Here is a 15537-nt window from a genome sequence, read left to right as displayed (position 1 = left end):
TTATTAGTGTCAGTGAGTCAGGTTACATTAGTGCCTCTTATATTCCCTGACCCCATTTCCTGTGACAGGTTGCCTATTTATTTATTATTTAATTGACTAACTCCTATGTGCGGCTAAGTAGTGACAGGAACACTATTTGATAGAAACAGTATTGGATAGAGCTCTTGTACTCAAATAGCTTATAGTTTCAATTTTAAAGACAAGACATAAAACAAGTATAACTATTAGTGTGTCTTTGGATAGATCTCCTCACCTCTAGGCCTCAGTTTCTTCCACTAACTAGTAGCTATGATCCCTGACAGCTCTAATGAACTATGATTCAATGGACAGGGAATAATTGTCCACAGTGAATTAAATGGATTCAAATAATATTTCTGTTTTTAGGAACTGAAAGCATTTCCTATATTCACTTAAGCACAACTCACTATATAGGCCACTGAAGGCAAAAATCACCTGCTATCTGCCATTATATTGGTCCTCTTCCACATACTTGAATATAATGAACTAAGAAATTCAATTGTACATAAAGAACACTCTGTAATGGAAACACCTACTAATAGGGTAGGCAGACTTCTGACTTCCTCAAATGGAGACGTAGTGTATACAGTAGGTGCTTAATACAGCACTCAAAGAATGAATCTAAATTTAGACGAATTGGACATTGTGATGGTGAATTCAGTTGAGAGTCTGCTGAGGATTTTGTATGGTATGTTAAAGCAATAAAAATGTAAAAAACAATGAAAATAGACTTTATGAACTTCTTCACTGACCTGTTTGGGGAGTGTTTGTTAATAACAGAAACTTTGGGCAACTGAATTTCTTAAAACTCTTGTAGTCTGGGCCAGCTCCATGGCACAGTGGATACAACACTGGCCCTGGGGTCAGGAGGATCTTGAGTTCAAATGTGACCTCAGTCATATAGTTACTTAACCCCATTGCCTTACCAAAAAATAAATAAACTAAAACCAAAAGCCGAACTATTGCAGCCTACCATCTAGAAACTACCTGTTTCTTAATTTCTCTTTGTAAAAGTTACATTGATACTTAACTACCCAGGGCTATGATATATGGAAATTTTTCATATTTTTTTCAAAGATTTCTTTGCATCTGAGTAGCTGAACTTGAGACTGTAGCACTTGCCACATTACCAATTTAATAGTGTTGTTGTGAATAAATTGTAAACACCAAAGGGCTAATATAATAATGATAATGATATTAAAATCTTACCATGCTTAATGGATTGCAAAGCATTTATTATATTATTTTTATATTATATATTTTATTATTTTTATATTATTATTTATGTATATATTTTTTCTTCATAACAAACCTATAAGGTAGGTTATTATTATTTATATTTTATAGATAAGAAAACTTATCTATATTGAAAATTAAGTCACTTGTTAGATGACATCTATGTGACTGAATAGAAATCTCATTTCTCCTTTTTGCTTTTTTTTCTTTTAAGATCGAAAATGCCAGTGAAGTACTCATCACTCCTCTGGAAAAGTTTCGCAAGGAGCAGATTGGGGCTGCCAAGGTAAGAGCTCTCAGAAACCTGCTATGGTTTTGGAGAGTTTGAATCCTGCCAAGTTACCCTGTATATGAACAATCTCTGGGTTTCCCTTCCCAATCTATCAAAAATGAGGAGGGTTTATGTGTGAGGGGGGAGGTTGGATTCATTGGTTTCCTAAATGTCTTCTCTCAATCTTTGATACTATATATGTCTATAAGTCTGTGTCATGAACATTTCTCAACCCGTTTTGCAAAAAATTCTGAATGACATATAAATTGCATTTATATCTTTGATTGGAATTGTTTCATTATTTAATGTCTTAAAACTTCTAACCTTTAAGAAGCTTATATCTTTATGCTGTTTCATGACCTTGTTTCCGTAACATGATATGTATGGTACCTTAAATTAATATTTACAGTAGGCAATGTGCTATGTGGAAAAAACTTTAGACTTGCAGTTTAGAACAATTGCTTCCAATTTACTTTGGAATTCTGGGCCAGTAATGGTTACATTGTCAGGTTTCATTTCTTTCATTAGTAAAGAAAATGATAGCACTTGCCACATTTTCTATCTCCTATGGTTGTTGTGAATAAATTGTAAACACCAAAGGGCTATATAATAATGATAATACTGATATTAAAATCTAACATGCTCTGCTTAATAGATTGCAAAGCATTTTATGTATATTATCTTATTTTTTCTTCACAACAATCTGTAAAGTAGGTGATTATTATTTGCATTTTATAGATAAGAAAACTTGTCCAAAGTTAAGTGAATTGTCCACTGCTGAGGCCACATTCAGAGTCTTCCTAACTCCACCACATTATCTGATCATCTTTAACTTCCTTACAGACAAATGTTAATAGTTATTCTTATTAACAAAAATAATGATTATGATTCTTCCACTATAGTTCTATGGGGTAGAGATGAAGGTGGTACTGGATTCTCAGTCTTTTAACAAACATTTTATTATATGAGCCTGATACTGCACTAGTTCCTGCTATATGAAGACAAGTGTGAAACAGTAACTGCCTTTAGGGAGCTTGCATTCCTTTGAGGGTAGGGGGACATGATATATGAATGATATATGCATGATATATGAATGATATATGCATGTGCTTATATAAGAAAGTACACAGGTGTGTGCATGCATGCATACACACACACACACACACACACACAGACAGAATAATATTGAAGGGTTCTGGGAATGGGAGAGAGCACTAGCAACTCTGGAGATCGTGATAGGCCTCATTGGGAAACTGGAATTGAACCTTAAAGAAAGTTGAGGACTCTGGGAATTGGAGATCAGAAGAAAGAGCATTATCCAAAGTTGTACCAGGAGAGCGCAAGCCTTGATGGCTTCTACTAAACTAGAAGAGCTTCAGGGATATGCCTCCTGTAGGCTCAACCTAAGTGAAGTGAGGACTGGGAACTCTTGGTAGGAATTTTTTTAACTGAAGCAACTCATTAAGACTATCTTTTAGGGTCTCTCAGCATTAGTAAGATAAGTTCTCATAAATTACATCATAGTATTGACATAAGAATAATAATGATAATAGTAATGGTCATTGAATTAATTTGGGGATTAATAATAGAGTCCCAGATTCCTTATGAACATTACTGGAACATAAATTTGTAGTATGGGACAAAAAAACTTCTGAACCAAAGCTTCTTATAGCAAGGATGCTACTATTGTTGATCTATGATTATTAAATAATATGGACTTCACAGAAAGTAATTTCACTTCATCTTATTAGTACCTACTGTGTGCAAACCCCCATGTCTAAATAGAAATATAATATATAAATATTTAAAATGTAGATATATAGATAAAATTTATATACACATATATTTGTATGTATGAGTATGTTCCCTATATATATATGCTCACACACAAATATAATGAAGATAAAAGAATACCTATACACATTATCTTCAAATCAAGGGTTCATCAGTATGAAAAGATTCATCGAACAATGTATTATAAGTAAATTTAGGAAGATTAGAAATTACTTTCAGGACTCGGGAAGAGGAAGTGACATCCTAAACTGGGTCTTGAAAAAAAGAATGATTTTAACACAGGGGACTGGGAAAAGGAGAATGAGAGACAAAAGAGAGAGTATGAGGATGCTAATTTTGAATGGAGGAATGACATATTAGAATGACTTAGGCAGCATTATTTGGAGCATTTAGACCTTTTTTTAATATTAGTCTAGGCATAGGGAAATAAAAGGCCTTAATTACTGGGTTGTGGTGGGATTGGAGAGGAGGGAAGAGATATAGGGAATAGAACCTCATTTTCTGCTCTGGTTAATTAACTAGGAAACCTGTAGTGTCTTTGGTCCTTAGCAGTGTTTTAGAGGCCAACTGTGGGGAGATTATTAGATACCAATTAATGGGAGACTTGTCTTCAGGTTTTTCTCCTGCTATTAAAGCCTTTTACAGAATGGTCAATCCCAGACACAGCCAATAGCTCCATCTGCAGGTGTTCAGGGGCATATCACCTTTGTCCAGAAAAATTTGTTGTCATTTCGCTCTCCACCTGGGAAATACATTTTTAGGGTGAGATGAAATAACATATGAATATTCCATCCAGAGCAATATAAGGTCCTCTTATATGTAAAAACATCATACTTTTATAATATAAAGACAAAATGAAAATGTGTCTTTGCCTTCAGAGAGTTTGTTAAACTAGGTACTTGCAGTGTCCAAAAAGATAAATATATATACCAGATAAAGGAGGAGGTCATGAACAACTTTTCCAGTAATTGCCTTCTAAAATGAGCCTTGAATGAAATTAGGGACTTTTTAAAAGACAGAGATCCAGACAGATCTATTATTGCATATGGGGACTAACAAGTAAGTCATTTTGATTGTGACAGAAAATATAAAGGGAAAAGCATGAAATAAACTTGGAAAGGTAAACTGAAGCCAGATTGTGAAGGGTTTTAAATGCCAGACAGGGGATTTATTTATTTTCTCTGTACTATATTCAGTGATCAGCAAAAATAATTTTCTTTTGGTTCCTTATAAATGATACCCATCTCCATGCCTTTGCTCTAGACATCCCACATGCCTGGAAAGTACTTCTTCTGTATCTTCTTTTCATAGAAACTCTCTATTCCTTTAATTTGCTGCAAAAATACCCCCTGCATTAAACCTTTCCTGATTCCCCCAACTGCTCATCTTTTCACCTCCCCTTCCAACTGCCTTGTAGTTAATTACTTCATATATGTTTGTATTATTCACTTTATATTCAGTGCTTTGCACAAAGTAAATGCTAAATAAATATTTCTATTGTATTCTTTGTTTTTCTATTGTATTCTTCATTAGAATGTAAGCCTTTTTCAAACAGATTATTTCATTCTTTTTACTTGTACCTGGCACAAAGTCAGGTAAACAGTAGGTACTCAATAAATGCACGTTGATTAATGAAATACTTTTTGGTCTGCCTTTGGTATGTTAAATTTTAATCATATTGTGAGTCAGAGGTCCAAGATTGAGAAATGAAAATTCAAACTTTTTTCTATTAAAATTATGTTAAGGATTCACTTAGATGAAACCACAAAAACTGGCAAAGTGGCATCTAGTTCCTGCTGACAGCAGCCTTTGACTTGCATGAATATAGATCAGGTAGTGCTTCTTTTTAATTACAGATACTGGAAAAATCTGCTTTTTTCCTCCTCAAAAAAAATCAGTTCCATTTAGTGATCTTTTTAAAATTAAATTTTACTTTATTTTTCCAGTTAAGTCTGTTTTTTTCTCAGGCTCCTCCAATTTCAGGTGGAGATGTGGGAGGAACAGACCTTGTGATAGTATGCTTAGAAATGCAAAATAAATTCACACACTGACTGAGTCCAAAAATGTGCTTCATTTTACAAATTGCCAAAAAGTGGGTGGAATGCTTCATCTTCAGTTCTCTGGAATCCCAGTTGGTCTTACATTGATTAGAGTTATTAAGTATTTCAAAGCTATCTTTAAAATATTGTTTCTATTATATTAATTGTTCTCCACTTCTACCAGTGTGTATTTTCTAAGCACCCACTGTATGCAGAGAGCAAACTGGCATGATGAATGAATAGAGAACTAGCCTTAGAATCTTGAACATCTGAGTTCAAGTTTAACTTCTTCAAAGACCTACTGTGTGACTCCATGTATATCACTTATGTCAAAGAACCCTAGGGAGTTAACTCATTAAAAGTATGGTTTGCAAAGAAAGTGCAGATTTGTATAGTTTGGGGAGATTTCTTACTGGAACACCTTATGCCTATGCAATCACTGGAATGCTAAGTTGGGTTAATAAATTTTTATTAAGCATCTGAGGATATAGGAAAAAAAGAAAACACAGTCCTTACCCTCAAGAGATAAACAACCTAATAACCAAACAAAGTCCCCAAACTATGTGCTAGGTACTCTAGATACACACACACACACACACACACACACACACACACACACACACACACACATAAGAGAGTCTCTGCCCTGATTGACTTTGCGGTTGTTGGGGTCTGCTGAGCAGGTTGGAGTGGGGTACAGAGATATTGTCTCATGATGGTTTTGGTGACTAATTCATCTGGTAGTTTGTTTTTTCTTTGGATGCATAGATGCTTCCCCACAAACTCCGACTATCTGCATATTGCATATGCCAGCCCAAAGCATTGGTTTGAGGCTTACCACAGTTATCAAATGAGGAAATTCAGAAGTCCAAGAGACTTTCCTTCAGGTGTTCACTGCAGGAAGAAAATCTATTTTTTGGAGGGGGGGGTATCATATGAAATGAAGAAACAAACTTGAGAGGAATAAAAAAAAATACTTAGTTTTTTATAGTCTACTAGTGCTTTTTTTCTCCAAATTCTACAGAAGGAGACTTGGCAAGTTTGGACTTGATTTGTCACCCCCGCCCCACACACACACACATTGTATCTTGCTTTGGTTCTCTATCTTCTCCCTTCTATCACTCCCTCTCTATATATGTATTCCTGTTCTATTCTAGTACACATTTTAATGAAGGAAGCTGTGCTATCTAAAGTACAGTCTTCAAGTGCCAGCCAATGACACTGGGGATGCATTTGGAAGCAGCCAAGTTCTGTTTTCTGAATCCTTCCTCTACAGATACTAAATTTATCCCTTCCTTCTCCTCTTATATTCAGTTGCCATAACAACCTGTTGATACTTGTAAGAAATTGAAGTTAGAGAGCAAGTGTGAAGCCTAGTAGGGAAGAGGCTCCATGAGTTATTGTTATTTTTAATTTATACATATTCTGGAATAATAAGTTACTATAACAATAATAATGATAACTATTATTAACTTGAGGGGATGGGGGGGTCATCTAGTGCTACAAATTTTTGCTTTTACAGTTGAGGAAACTGAGAGGGTTAAAGGAATTTATCAAAGTCACATAGGCAATGACTAGCAGAATTGAATTTAGCCCTTCGTTTAGATAGATTACTTAAAACCTTTAAAATAATCTTCCCTTCTAGAATTTACCATCTATGGAGACCTAACAATAATAAGAGAGCTTTTAAATTATGATGATACCTGATATGAGTGCAAGAAGACATGTAGGACCAGCAGGAGGGGAAGAGAAGATGACTGTAAGCATAGTGAACAACTCTAGGGAAAGAAAACTTGGTTCTTAGAAAATGCAGAATATGGTTAGATGATGGGTAACCCAATTTAGTTGGAGTCTAAATAACATGGAGAGAAGCAGTATGAGCTAGGGCTAGGAAAAGAAGGATGTACCTCATTACACAAAGCCTTAAATACCTGACCAAAGAGCTAAAACTTTAATTATCATATAGACACCAAAATGTGAATGTATCATGAGAGATTGGCGATTATTCAGTCAGGGAAATGTAAGAAAGAAAAATATCCTGTGTCTTACATAAATCTCAACAAATTGGAATATTCCTCTATCTTTGGTCAAGAGCAAAGTCCAGGATCCAAGCATAACTGTCCTTATAAAGATCTTGCTCTTTTTCTCTGGGCAGAAGCTGGCTAATGTTGTCCTTATCTTTGGCTTTCCTCTTGGATGTTAAATTTAGATACCCTCTGTGAGTGGTTGGAGTATTGCAAAAATTTGGTACCATGTGGCCTATGACCTTTTCCCATTCTTGGCCTGTTGGAATGCAGTAAAGGGAGACTTCCCAAAGATCATAGATCCTCTAAAAAGAACTGCTAGCATGGGCTGGCCAGCACCCACACTGATTAGTTAAGTCACTGACAGAGAGGGACCTGATTGTTATATAAAACAGATGAGCTTTTTTGGAGAAGCTTTACTCACCAAATTTAAAAACAAAAACTGGCACAATCTGAGGACCCTTTTCCCCTGGGCTTTATGGTTTCTTCCTTTTCATCTGTTTTGATTCATTGCCTCCTTTTCAGAAAATTCATTATTTACCTGTGATGTACAGGGTTCTGTCAGGTACAGGTGAGGTACAAAAATGATTAAGACCTTGAAGAAGTCCTATATGTGGGATATAAATGCATTGTGTTAGGTTGGACAGAAAACTGGGCCTAGTTGGATCTGGCAAGCCTTGGCTTCAGATACTCAGTGACCTTGGGTAAATCACTTAACCTTTCTTGGCCTTGGTTTCCCTGCTTGCAAAATGACCCAGCTTTTAAGGTCCCTTTCAACTCTGGAACTATGATTCTTTGATTGTAGATAGACTCCTAGGACTAAAGCTGGATCAAGGTGATTGCCCAAGATCTTAAGGATAATATGCATCAGTATCAGGTTTTAATTCTGTAACCTCTGACTTGACTCCATTTCAATTTAAGCCATGGGAGAGGAAATGAAAATCATAGAAACCTTTGTGGAAAAGATATATAGCATTTGCTCTGGACTTGGGAGACTGATAACTGAAATCCCAAAGGAAGAGACATTCAAAACATAGGAAACTACAAAAGGATGGAGGTGGGAAAGGAAGTACAGATATGTTTAGGGAGTAGCAGTTGTTTGAAGTTCTGAAAGGAACTTAATTATCTAGCTTGTGTGATTCTAACATTTCAGTCTCAAGATCCTTTATTCTCCCTAATGAATTTTTGTCTATATAGGGTCTATCTAGGATCATGTTGGTTAATGTATAACAACTTGGTCTCTGGGAAAAATGTACACCTGATGCAGTTTAAAATTGAGTCTGCAATAATAATACTTTCTCCATCACTGAGATTTAAACAATCAATAAAACAATAAACCAAACTCTTATTTGTAAAATTTTCTAATTTCCAATGTGTAAATGCTCACACTGAAAATGTAATAATCAGATGTTATGAGCTAGTATGAACAAGCTCCAACACATCCCTGGTTATTTCTACCAAGATTTAGAGTATTGATATTATATGTAATATTCTAATGTATAAAAATTAAAATTTCTTAGTGTTACAATGAAGGTCATTTTGATCCTGTGAACCTTCTGCAAAGGGAATCAGGAACCCTCAGGGATCCTCTTAACCACATTTTGAGAATTGCTAATGGTCCAACTTCTTCATTTTATATATGAGGCAACTATAGGCCAGGAATGTCACCCAGGTTGTAAATGTCAGAGGAAAGATTTGAACCTCACTCCTGATCCCAGAGCGTTTTTTTTTTTTTTTTTTTTTTTTTTTTTTTTTTTTTTTTTTTGCCTGTACAGCAGCAGAGACAACTTGAGAGAAAGGTACAAAGTGGAGGAAAAGCAAATTTGGGTGAGGCAGAGATCAGATAACACTGCCCTACCAATATAGGCCAACAGATTAAAGTATAATTGAAAAATGTTTAACAAAATAAACCAAAATACAACATTGTGCTAATTTGTGGTTTTCTAAATCAATAAGAGACCTGCAGGTTTTGAGTTTGATACCTCTTATTTTATAAATTAATGAAATGAGACTCAAAAAGGTTGTAACTTGTTCAAAGGTACTTAAATAGCAAGTAGAGCTAGAATCCCATGGCTATGACCCTTGCTGAGACCCTCATGGATTATTTTAACAGACTTCTAATTGTTCTCTTTCCTTAAGTCTTTCTCCATCTTCCACAAAACTAAGAGAATGATAGTCTTTTTTTGGGGGGAGGGGCAGTCAAGAATTAGGTGACTTGCCCAGGATCACACAGCTAGTCAGCATCTGATGCTGAATTTGATCTCAGGAAGATGAATCTTCTTGACTCCAGGTCCAGTGCTTTCTCCCCTGGGCCACCTTGCTGCACTCCTTGTTCACATATATCTTCACACTAAAACCTTGCAATGTGACTCACCTAAGTGATGCAAGAGATAAAACTCTGGAACTTGGGGTCTCCTGACTTCATTGCATCCCCTTCTTGCCTGAGAAGTTAAGACACAGCTCTAGCAACAGGCCAACCCGTTGTTCCTCAATTTCAGAAATACATTTCCCAGATCCCTGCCTTGGCACAGGTTGCCCCTGAATATCTGGAATACTCTCCTTCTTTAACTCTTTAACTTCTTAGAGTCCCCGCTTCCCTTTAAAAGTCAACTCTCTTGTCACTTCCTAGAACTTCCTAGAAGAGGGATTTTTGGACCTCTCCAAGGTGGCTCTACTGTCATATCTCATCCCTAAATTATTTATCATTGTGCTTAAGCATGTTATTTCTGCCAGTAGAATATTGGAACTTTGGTTTTTGCCTTTATGGCCTCTGGTTCAAGCAGAGAAGCTGACACTTATTAAATTTTGGTTGGCTTATTATTTTATTTAAGATCTAAATGAATGGGCAGCTAGGTAGATGGATAAAGTGCCAGGCCTGGAGTAAGGAAGGCTCAAATCTGGCCTCAGACACCAGCTCTGTGACCCTGAACAAGTCACTTAATTGAGTTTGCCTTGTTTCTTCATCTATAAAATGAGCTGGAGAAAGTAAGGACAAAGCATTTTTGTATCCTTGCCAAGAAGACCCTAAATGGAGTCCAGAAGAGTTGCACACAACCAAAAAAAGCATGAAGAAGAAAAAAGGAATACATCTGGAATTGTGTAGCATGTCAGTGGTGATGATGATGACAATGATGATGATGTTGATGATGGAGGGAAGAGGAATGGAATGAGCATTATTAAGCACCTCCTAGGTGCTAGATTTTGTATTAGGTTCTTTACAAATATCTCATTTGATCCAGAGTCAAATGAAAACTCCCTAGAGACAGTTTCTAGGTAATTAAATCAGTTTATTAATTAGGCTAACGAGCAATCAGTGCAGTTCCTAAAACTCTTGCAGTCTCTTCTGAAAGGGAATGCCCCGACAAGTGAAACTCAACCCTGATTAGTGGAGGAAGTGGGCTAAAAGTTTTTTTGCTCCTCCTGCTTCAATCTCATAGCATCTTGGGCAAGGGGAAGCGGTCTCCATCCAGACCTCTCCAGTTAGTTTTCTCCTTCATTAACTGAGTTGCCCAGGACTGGGTGTACTACTCTTGAGTGGCATTTGCCATACCCTTTCCAGACTTAATTGATTTTTAGGAAATGCATTTTAATAGAAATAAAAGAGAAAAGGATGGTTCACAAATTAATAATTAGTTATCATTATGATAAGATATAAGTATAGTTATATATATATATATATATATATATATATATATATATATCAGTTTTTCTCAATCTTTACAACAAAGCTAGAAAGTAGCTGCTATTATTATCCTGAGGCAAATAACTAATAAGTTCCTGAGGCCAGATTCCAATCCACCTTCACTATACCACCTAGCTGCCTCGTTATTTTTAGATTCAGTAATGCTCATCCAGTTGATTATTAATTGAATAATATAACTATTATTTTTATTTTAAAATTTTCATCGACATTTTCAGTTTTGAATATTAATTGTTGCTCCTTAGGATGGACTTCATCTCATTTCTGAGTATTGTGGAGAATAAAGTTTAGTTTTGAGTTGATTTGGGAATTCTTTTTTACTTCATGGGCATGGAGTCAGTGGTCATTAAATAGAGAAGTGAAAAACAAAAATCTGGGCTTGTGCCCAAGATTAGTAAATGAATTGTTGGTTGCTGTGCCAGTGCCAAAATTTCAGTGCCTCTTGCTTCCTCCTTCTGCACATTTGGATAGCTAATGGTACTCGGCCCTATTCAATGAACATACCATTAAAAATGAGAAAGGCCCCCCTCTCCTAGCTCTATTTACAGAACCTGTGATTTGTTTGGTATCAGAAATTCACTTTACTAATGCAAATAGTCCAGGTTGCTTGGGGCAAGAAGAACTTGGGTGACTCATTCAGGACTTTTTTGTACATAGCCAGAATTGTATGTGTTGGGGTGACTGAACCCTGAAAGAGTCTTCTGATTCTTTTTCTGTTTAAATTTTTTTTTCTTAAGAGTCAATGAGCACTAAGTGACTCACCCCGGATTATACAGCTACTAAGTATCCAAGAGTGGATTTGCATTAAGGTCTTTCTGACTCCAGTACCACCTGAACCTCCTGCACCACCTAGAAGCCCCTTCTGATTCTTTTTTAAAAATATTTTGTGGGTCAGGTAGGTGGCACACTGGATAGAGCACCAACCCTGGAGTCAGGGCGATCTGCATTCAAATCCGGCCTCAGACACAATAATTATCTAGCTGTTTGACCTTGGGCAAGTCACTTAAGCCCATTGCCTTAAAAAAAATGACATTTTGCCCTGAACTGAATAAAATTAAAGAATGAGTCAGATACAGGTGGGCAGCTGGGTATCACAGTGGATAGCAGGCTAGGTCTGGATCTAGGATAACTCATCTGGATATTTGTGTGATCCTGATCAAGTCATCTAACTTGTTTGCCTCACTTTGCCATCTGTAAAATGAGCTGGAGAAGGAAATGGCAAATCACTCCAGTATTTCTGCCAAGAAAACCCCAAATGGGATCTTAAGGAATTGAGCATGGCTGAAATGACTGCTATGGTCATTAAACACCTGCTGTGGTACATTACAAATATGAGTAGGATTAGACTGAAAAACCAAAATTGTGACTGATTCATAGTAACAGATGCAAGTCCTTGGGTCCCTCCCCCCCCACTTACCTGCTTTATATGTGGAACCTTTGATTGACCATACACCTGTGCATCTGTAACCATAGAACACATTCACAGACTGAGCTTTAAGAAACCAGGGACTGTTTTTGTCTCCTTTTCTAGGTCCAGGTAGCATTTTCATGAACAGGAATCCAGTTTATAGAGCTTGGGGTTTTTGTTAATCTCCAGTGGTCTATGACATATCCAAGGTGGGTGGAAAGGGAGCCATAAAAGTTATAAGGAGAGTCAAGTGTTTATGGTAATTTTATTTCTGAAATTATCTCAATTTTTTTATTAGGATGCCAAGAAGAAGTATGATAAGGAAACAGAGAAATATTGTGGAGTCTTGGAGAAACACTTGAACTTGTCTTCCAAGAAGAAGGAAGCTCATCTTCATGAGGTAAGGCTGCTGTCTAGGCTTTCAGAGGAATAGATGACTTTGCTTTAGACTTTTTGAGGCATATTCTGACTTTCTAAAGGGAAGTCCTGTTAGATTTTTAGTGACATGAAAAGACCTTAATAAATATAAGAATTCTTATTTTCTGTTTTTCTCAAAATATGTTGAACTAGTATAACTTTATTAAAAAGTCAGATTTTGGGGGCGGCTGGGTGGTGTAATGGATAGAGCACCGGCCTTGGAGTCAGGAGTACCTGGGTTCAAATCTGGTCTCAGACACTTAATAATTACCTAGCTGTGTGGCCTTAGGCAAGCCACTTAACCCCATTTGCTTTACCAAAAAAAAAAAAAACCCTAAAAAAAACAAAAAAAAGTCAAATTTTGTGCCTTAAAACCATCTTCCTTTATGAGTCTTTTCATAGGGTCTCCTTTTTTTCCCTCCCAAGGATTATTTTTAAGGATTAAGTCAAATCCTCTAACAGAATTTTTTTTGAGAGCAATGATTGTTTAATATTTGACTTTGTATTCCTAGCACTTAAATGATGATTGATTGAGTTTCTACCCCAGATCAGTTACTGTTTTTTAAGCATTTTGATGTGATCCATGGGAAGTTACATTCCATGCATTCATTTAACAAGAATTTTCCTGTACTGTGCCAGCCTCTGTGGGGACAGAGATAAAAATGAAGAAAATTCTTGTACAGCTGTGGGGGTGTGAGACATAGGGATACAACATGTACATAGGAAGTTGAAGTTGAATAAATATGTTTAGAAAGGAGTTTCTGGGAGAACGTGGGTAGAGGGAAGAATCAAGGATAGGTTTCCTGAGTTTTGGTGAAGAAAGGATTTTTGTGACTTGGAGGAGAGGAGTGACTGCATTCTGATCCTGGGACACAGCCTGTGCAAAAGTTTGGAGATGAGAGATTTGTGTTTGTTGCTGAGGAATAATGAGCAGGCTGAATGTGTGGAGTAATATGTAATTAGCTGGAAAGATAGGTGGGAGACAGATTGCAGAAGTCTTTAAAAGCCAAATACAACAGGGGACTTTGTATTTTATCTTTTGAAGCAAAAGAGAGCCACTGGAGCTTTCTGAGAGCATACTTATACTTGTGCTTTTAGGGTAATTATTCTGGCAGTTGTGTGGAGGATGTAGTGGATCAAGGAGAGAGGAGAAGGGAAAAGAAAAGGAATAAATATTTATATAGTACCAGGCATTTTGTAAAAAGCTTTGTTAAAAAATGTATTTTATCTCTTTTGATCCTAAAAACAATCCTGTGAGGTAGCTGCTAGCATTTCTTTTCATTTATTCATTCATTTTAATTTTAATATTATATTTTCCCAATTAAATTAAAAAATGTAACTTTCATGTTTTTTTGCATTTTTTAATTCCCACTCCCCTCCCCCTTCATTGAGAAGGCAAGCAGTTTGATAAAAGTTATACATGTGCCTTTATGCAAAACATACTTCTGTATCACTCATGTTGTGAAAGAAAACACATACTCAGAAAAAAACCCTAAACCCAAGAAAAATAAAATAAAAAAGTCTGTTTCAATCTGCATTAAAATTCCACCAGTTCTTTCTCTGGAGCTGGATAGCATTTTTCATCATGAATCTTTCAGAACTGTCTTAGATCTTGTATTGCTGAGACTAGCTAAGTTATTCACAGTTGATCATCTTAGAATTTTGCAGTTGCTTTGTACAATGCTCTCCTTGTTCAGCCATTCCTTAATTGATAGGCATCCTCTTAATTTCCAATTCTTTGCCACCGTAATATTTTTATACAAATAAATTTTTTTTTCCTTTTTCTCTTCCTTTTTTTGTGGGGGGAGGAAGAAGAAATCTCTCTGGAATAAAGATTTAGAAGTTGTATGACTTTGGTAAAAGGTATGCACAGTTTTACAACCCTTTCCACATAGTTCACAGTTTTTCTCTAGAATGGTTGGCTGAGTTCACAACTCTACCAACATTGCAACATGCCCCTTGACATTTGTCATATTAACCAGTTTGATAGCGTGAGGTGATTGTATTTATCTAACGCATTTTGATTTAGAACATTTTTTTATATGACTATAGATAGTTTTGATTTTTTCATCTGAAAACTGCCTGTTTGTATAGTTCATGCTATAAGTATTCCTATTCTATAGATGAGGAAACTGAAGCAAACAGGTTTAAGTGGTCACCTAGGATCAGACACATATGCTGAAGATTGATTCCCATCCTCTTCTTTAAACTCTATTTTTCCTTGCAAGATGATAATTAATGATGATTAATTTTATCCTGAGAGATTTCATTAGAGATAGTAGGATTTCAGGGCTTGCTCAGTTCTCTAACTTTCTAACTTTCTAATTTTCCCTGCTTCCAATTTACTAAATATCCTTGAGCAAGTCACTTGCTTTATTCTTTAGTTCTTTTTTCTGAAATGATAATACAGAGAGTTGATTCAGTTTATGGAATGGTTGTATGAAATAACTAGCAAATTAAAGCAGGAATTAGGGCATCTCTTTGTCAGCTGATTGTATTCAGAGATTGAAATTCAATAGTAAGTTATGCCAGTAAGAGTTCATCCCCTTGATGTCTGCAGAACTGTGTTCAGATACTGCCTTTGATGCTGAGTGACCCCTGTGAATCACCTACCTTCTCTGAATTTAGCT

General features: G+C 36.1%; 1 protein-coding gene and 1 long non-coding RNA gene across 6 annotated transcripts in view; one reads left to right on the top strand and one right to left on the bottom strand.

Annotated features, from left to right (window-relative positions):
- The window catches only part of LOC141506180 (uncharacterized), a 28544-nt gene extending 18680 nt beyond the window's left edge, over positions 1-9864 (bottom strand). Inside the window, exon 1 of the long non-coding RNA XR_012473784.1 lies at positions 9757-9864. This is a non-coding gene — a long non-coding RNA (uncharacterized LOC141506180). The remainder of the gene's footprint in view (positions 1-9756) is intronic.
- ARHGAP26 (Rho GTPase activating protein 26) overlaps positions 1-15537 on the top strand; it is a 504960-nt gene that overhangs the window by 145559 nt on the left and 343864 nt on the right. For all 5 annotated transcript variants that reach the window (XM_074212710.1, XM_074212712.1, XM_074212709.1 and 2 more), the window contains exons 4-5: positions 1469-1540; positions 12789-12890. In XM_074212710.1, coding sequence (XP_074068811.1) covers positions 1469-1540; positions 12789-12890 — 174 coding nt within the window. The remainder of the gene's footprint in view (positions 1-1468; positions 1541-12788; positions 12891-15537) is intronic.

The sequence above is a fragment of the Macrotis lagotis genome, chromosome 1, assembly GCF_037893015.1.
Source record: "Macrotis lagotis isolate mMagLag1 chromosome 1, bilby.v1.9.chrom.fasta, whole genome shotgun sequence".
In the NCBI taxonomy this organism is placed as follows: domain Eukaryota; kingdom Metazoa; phylum Chordata; class Mammalia; order Peramelemorphia; family Peramelidae; genus Macrotis; species Macrotis lagotis.
Note: the sequence above shows the minus strand (reverse complement) of the source record. Positions and strands in the feature narration are given on the sequence as shown.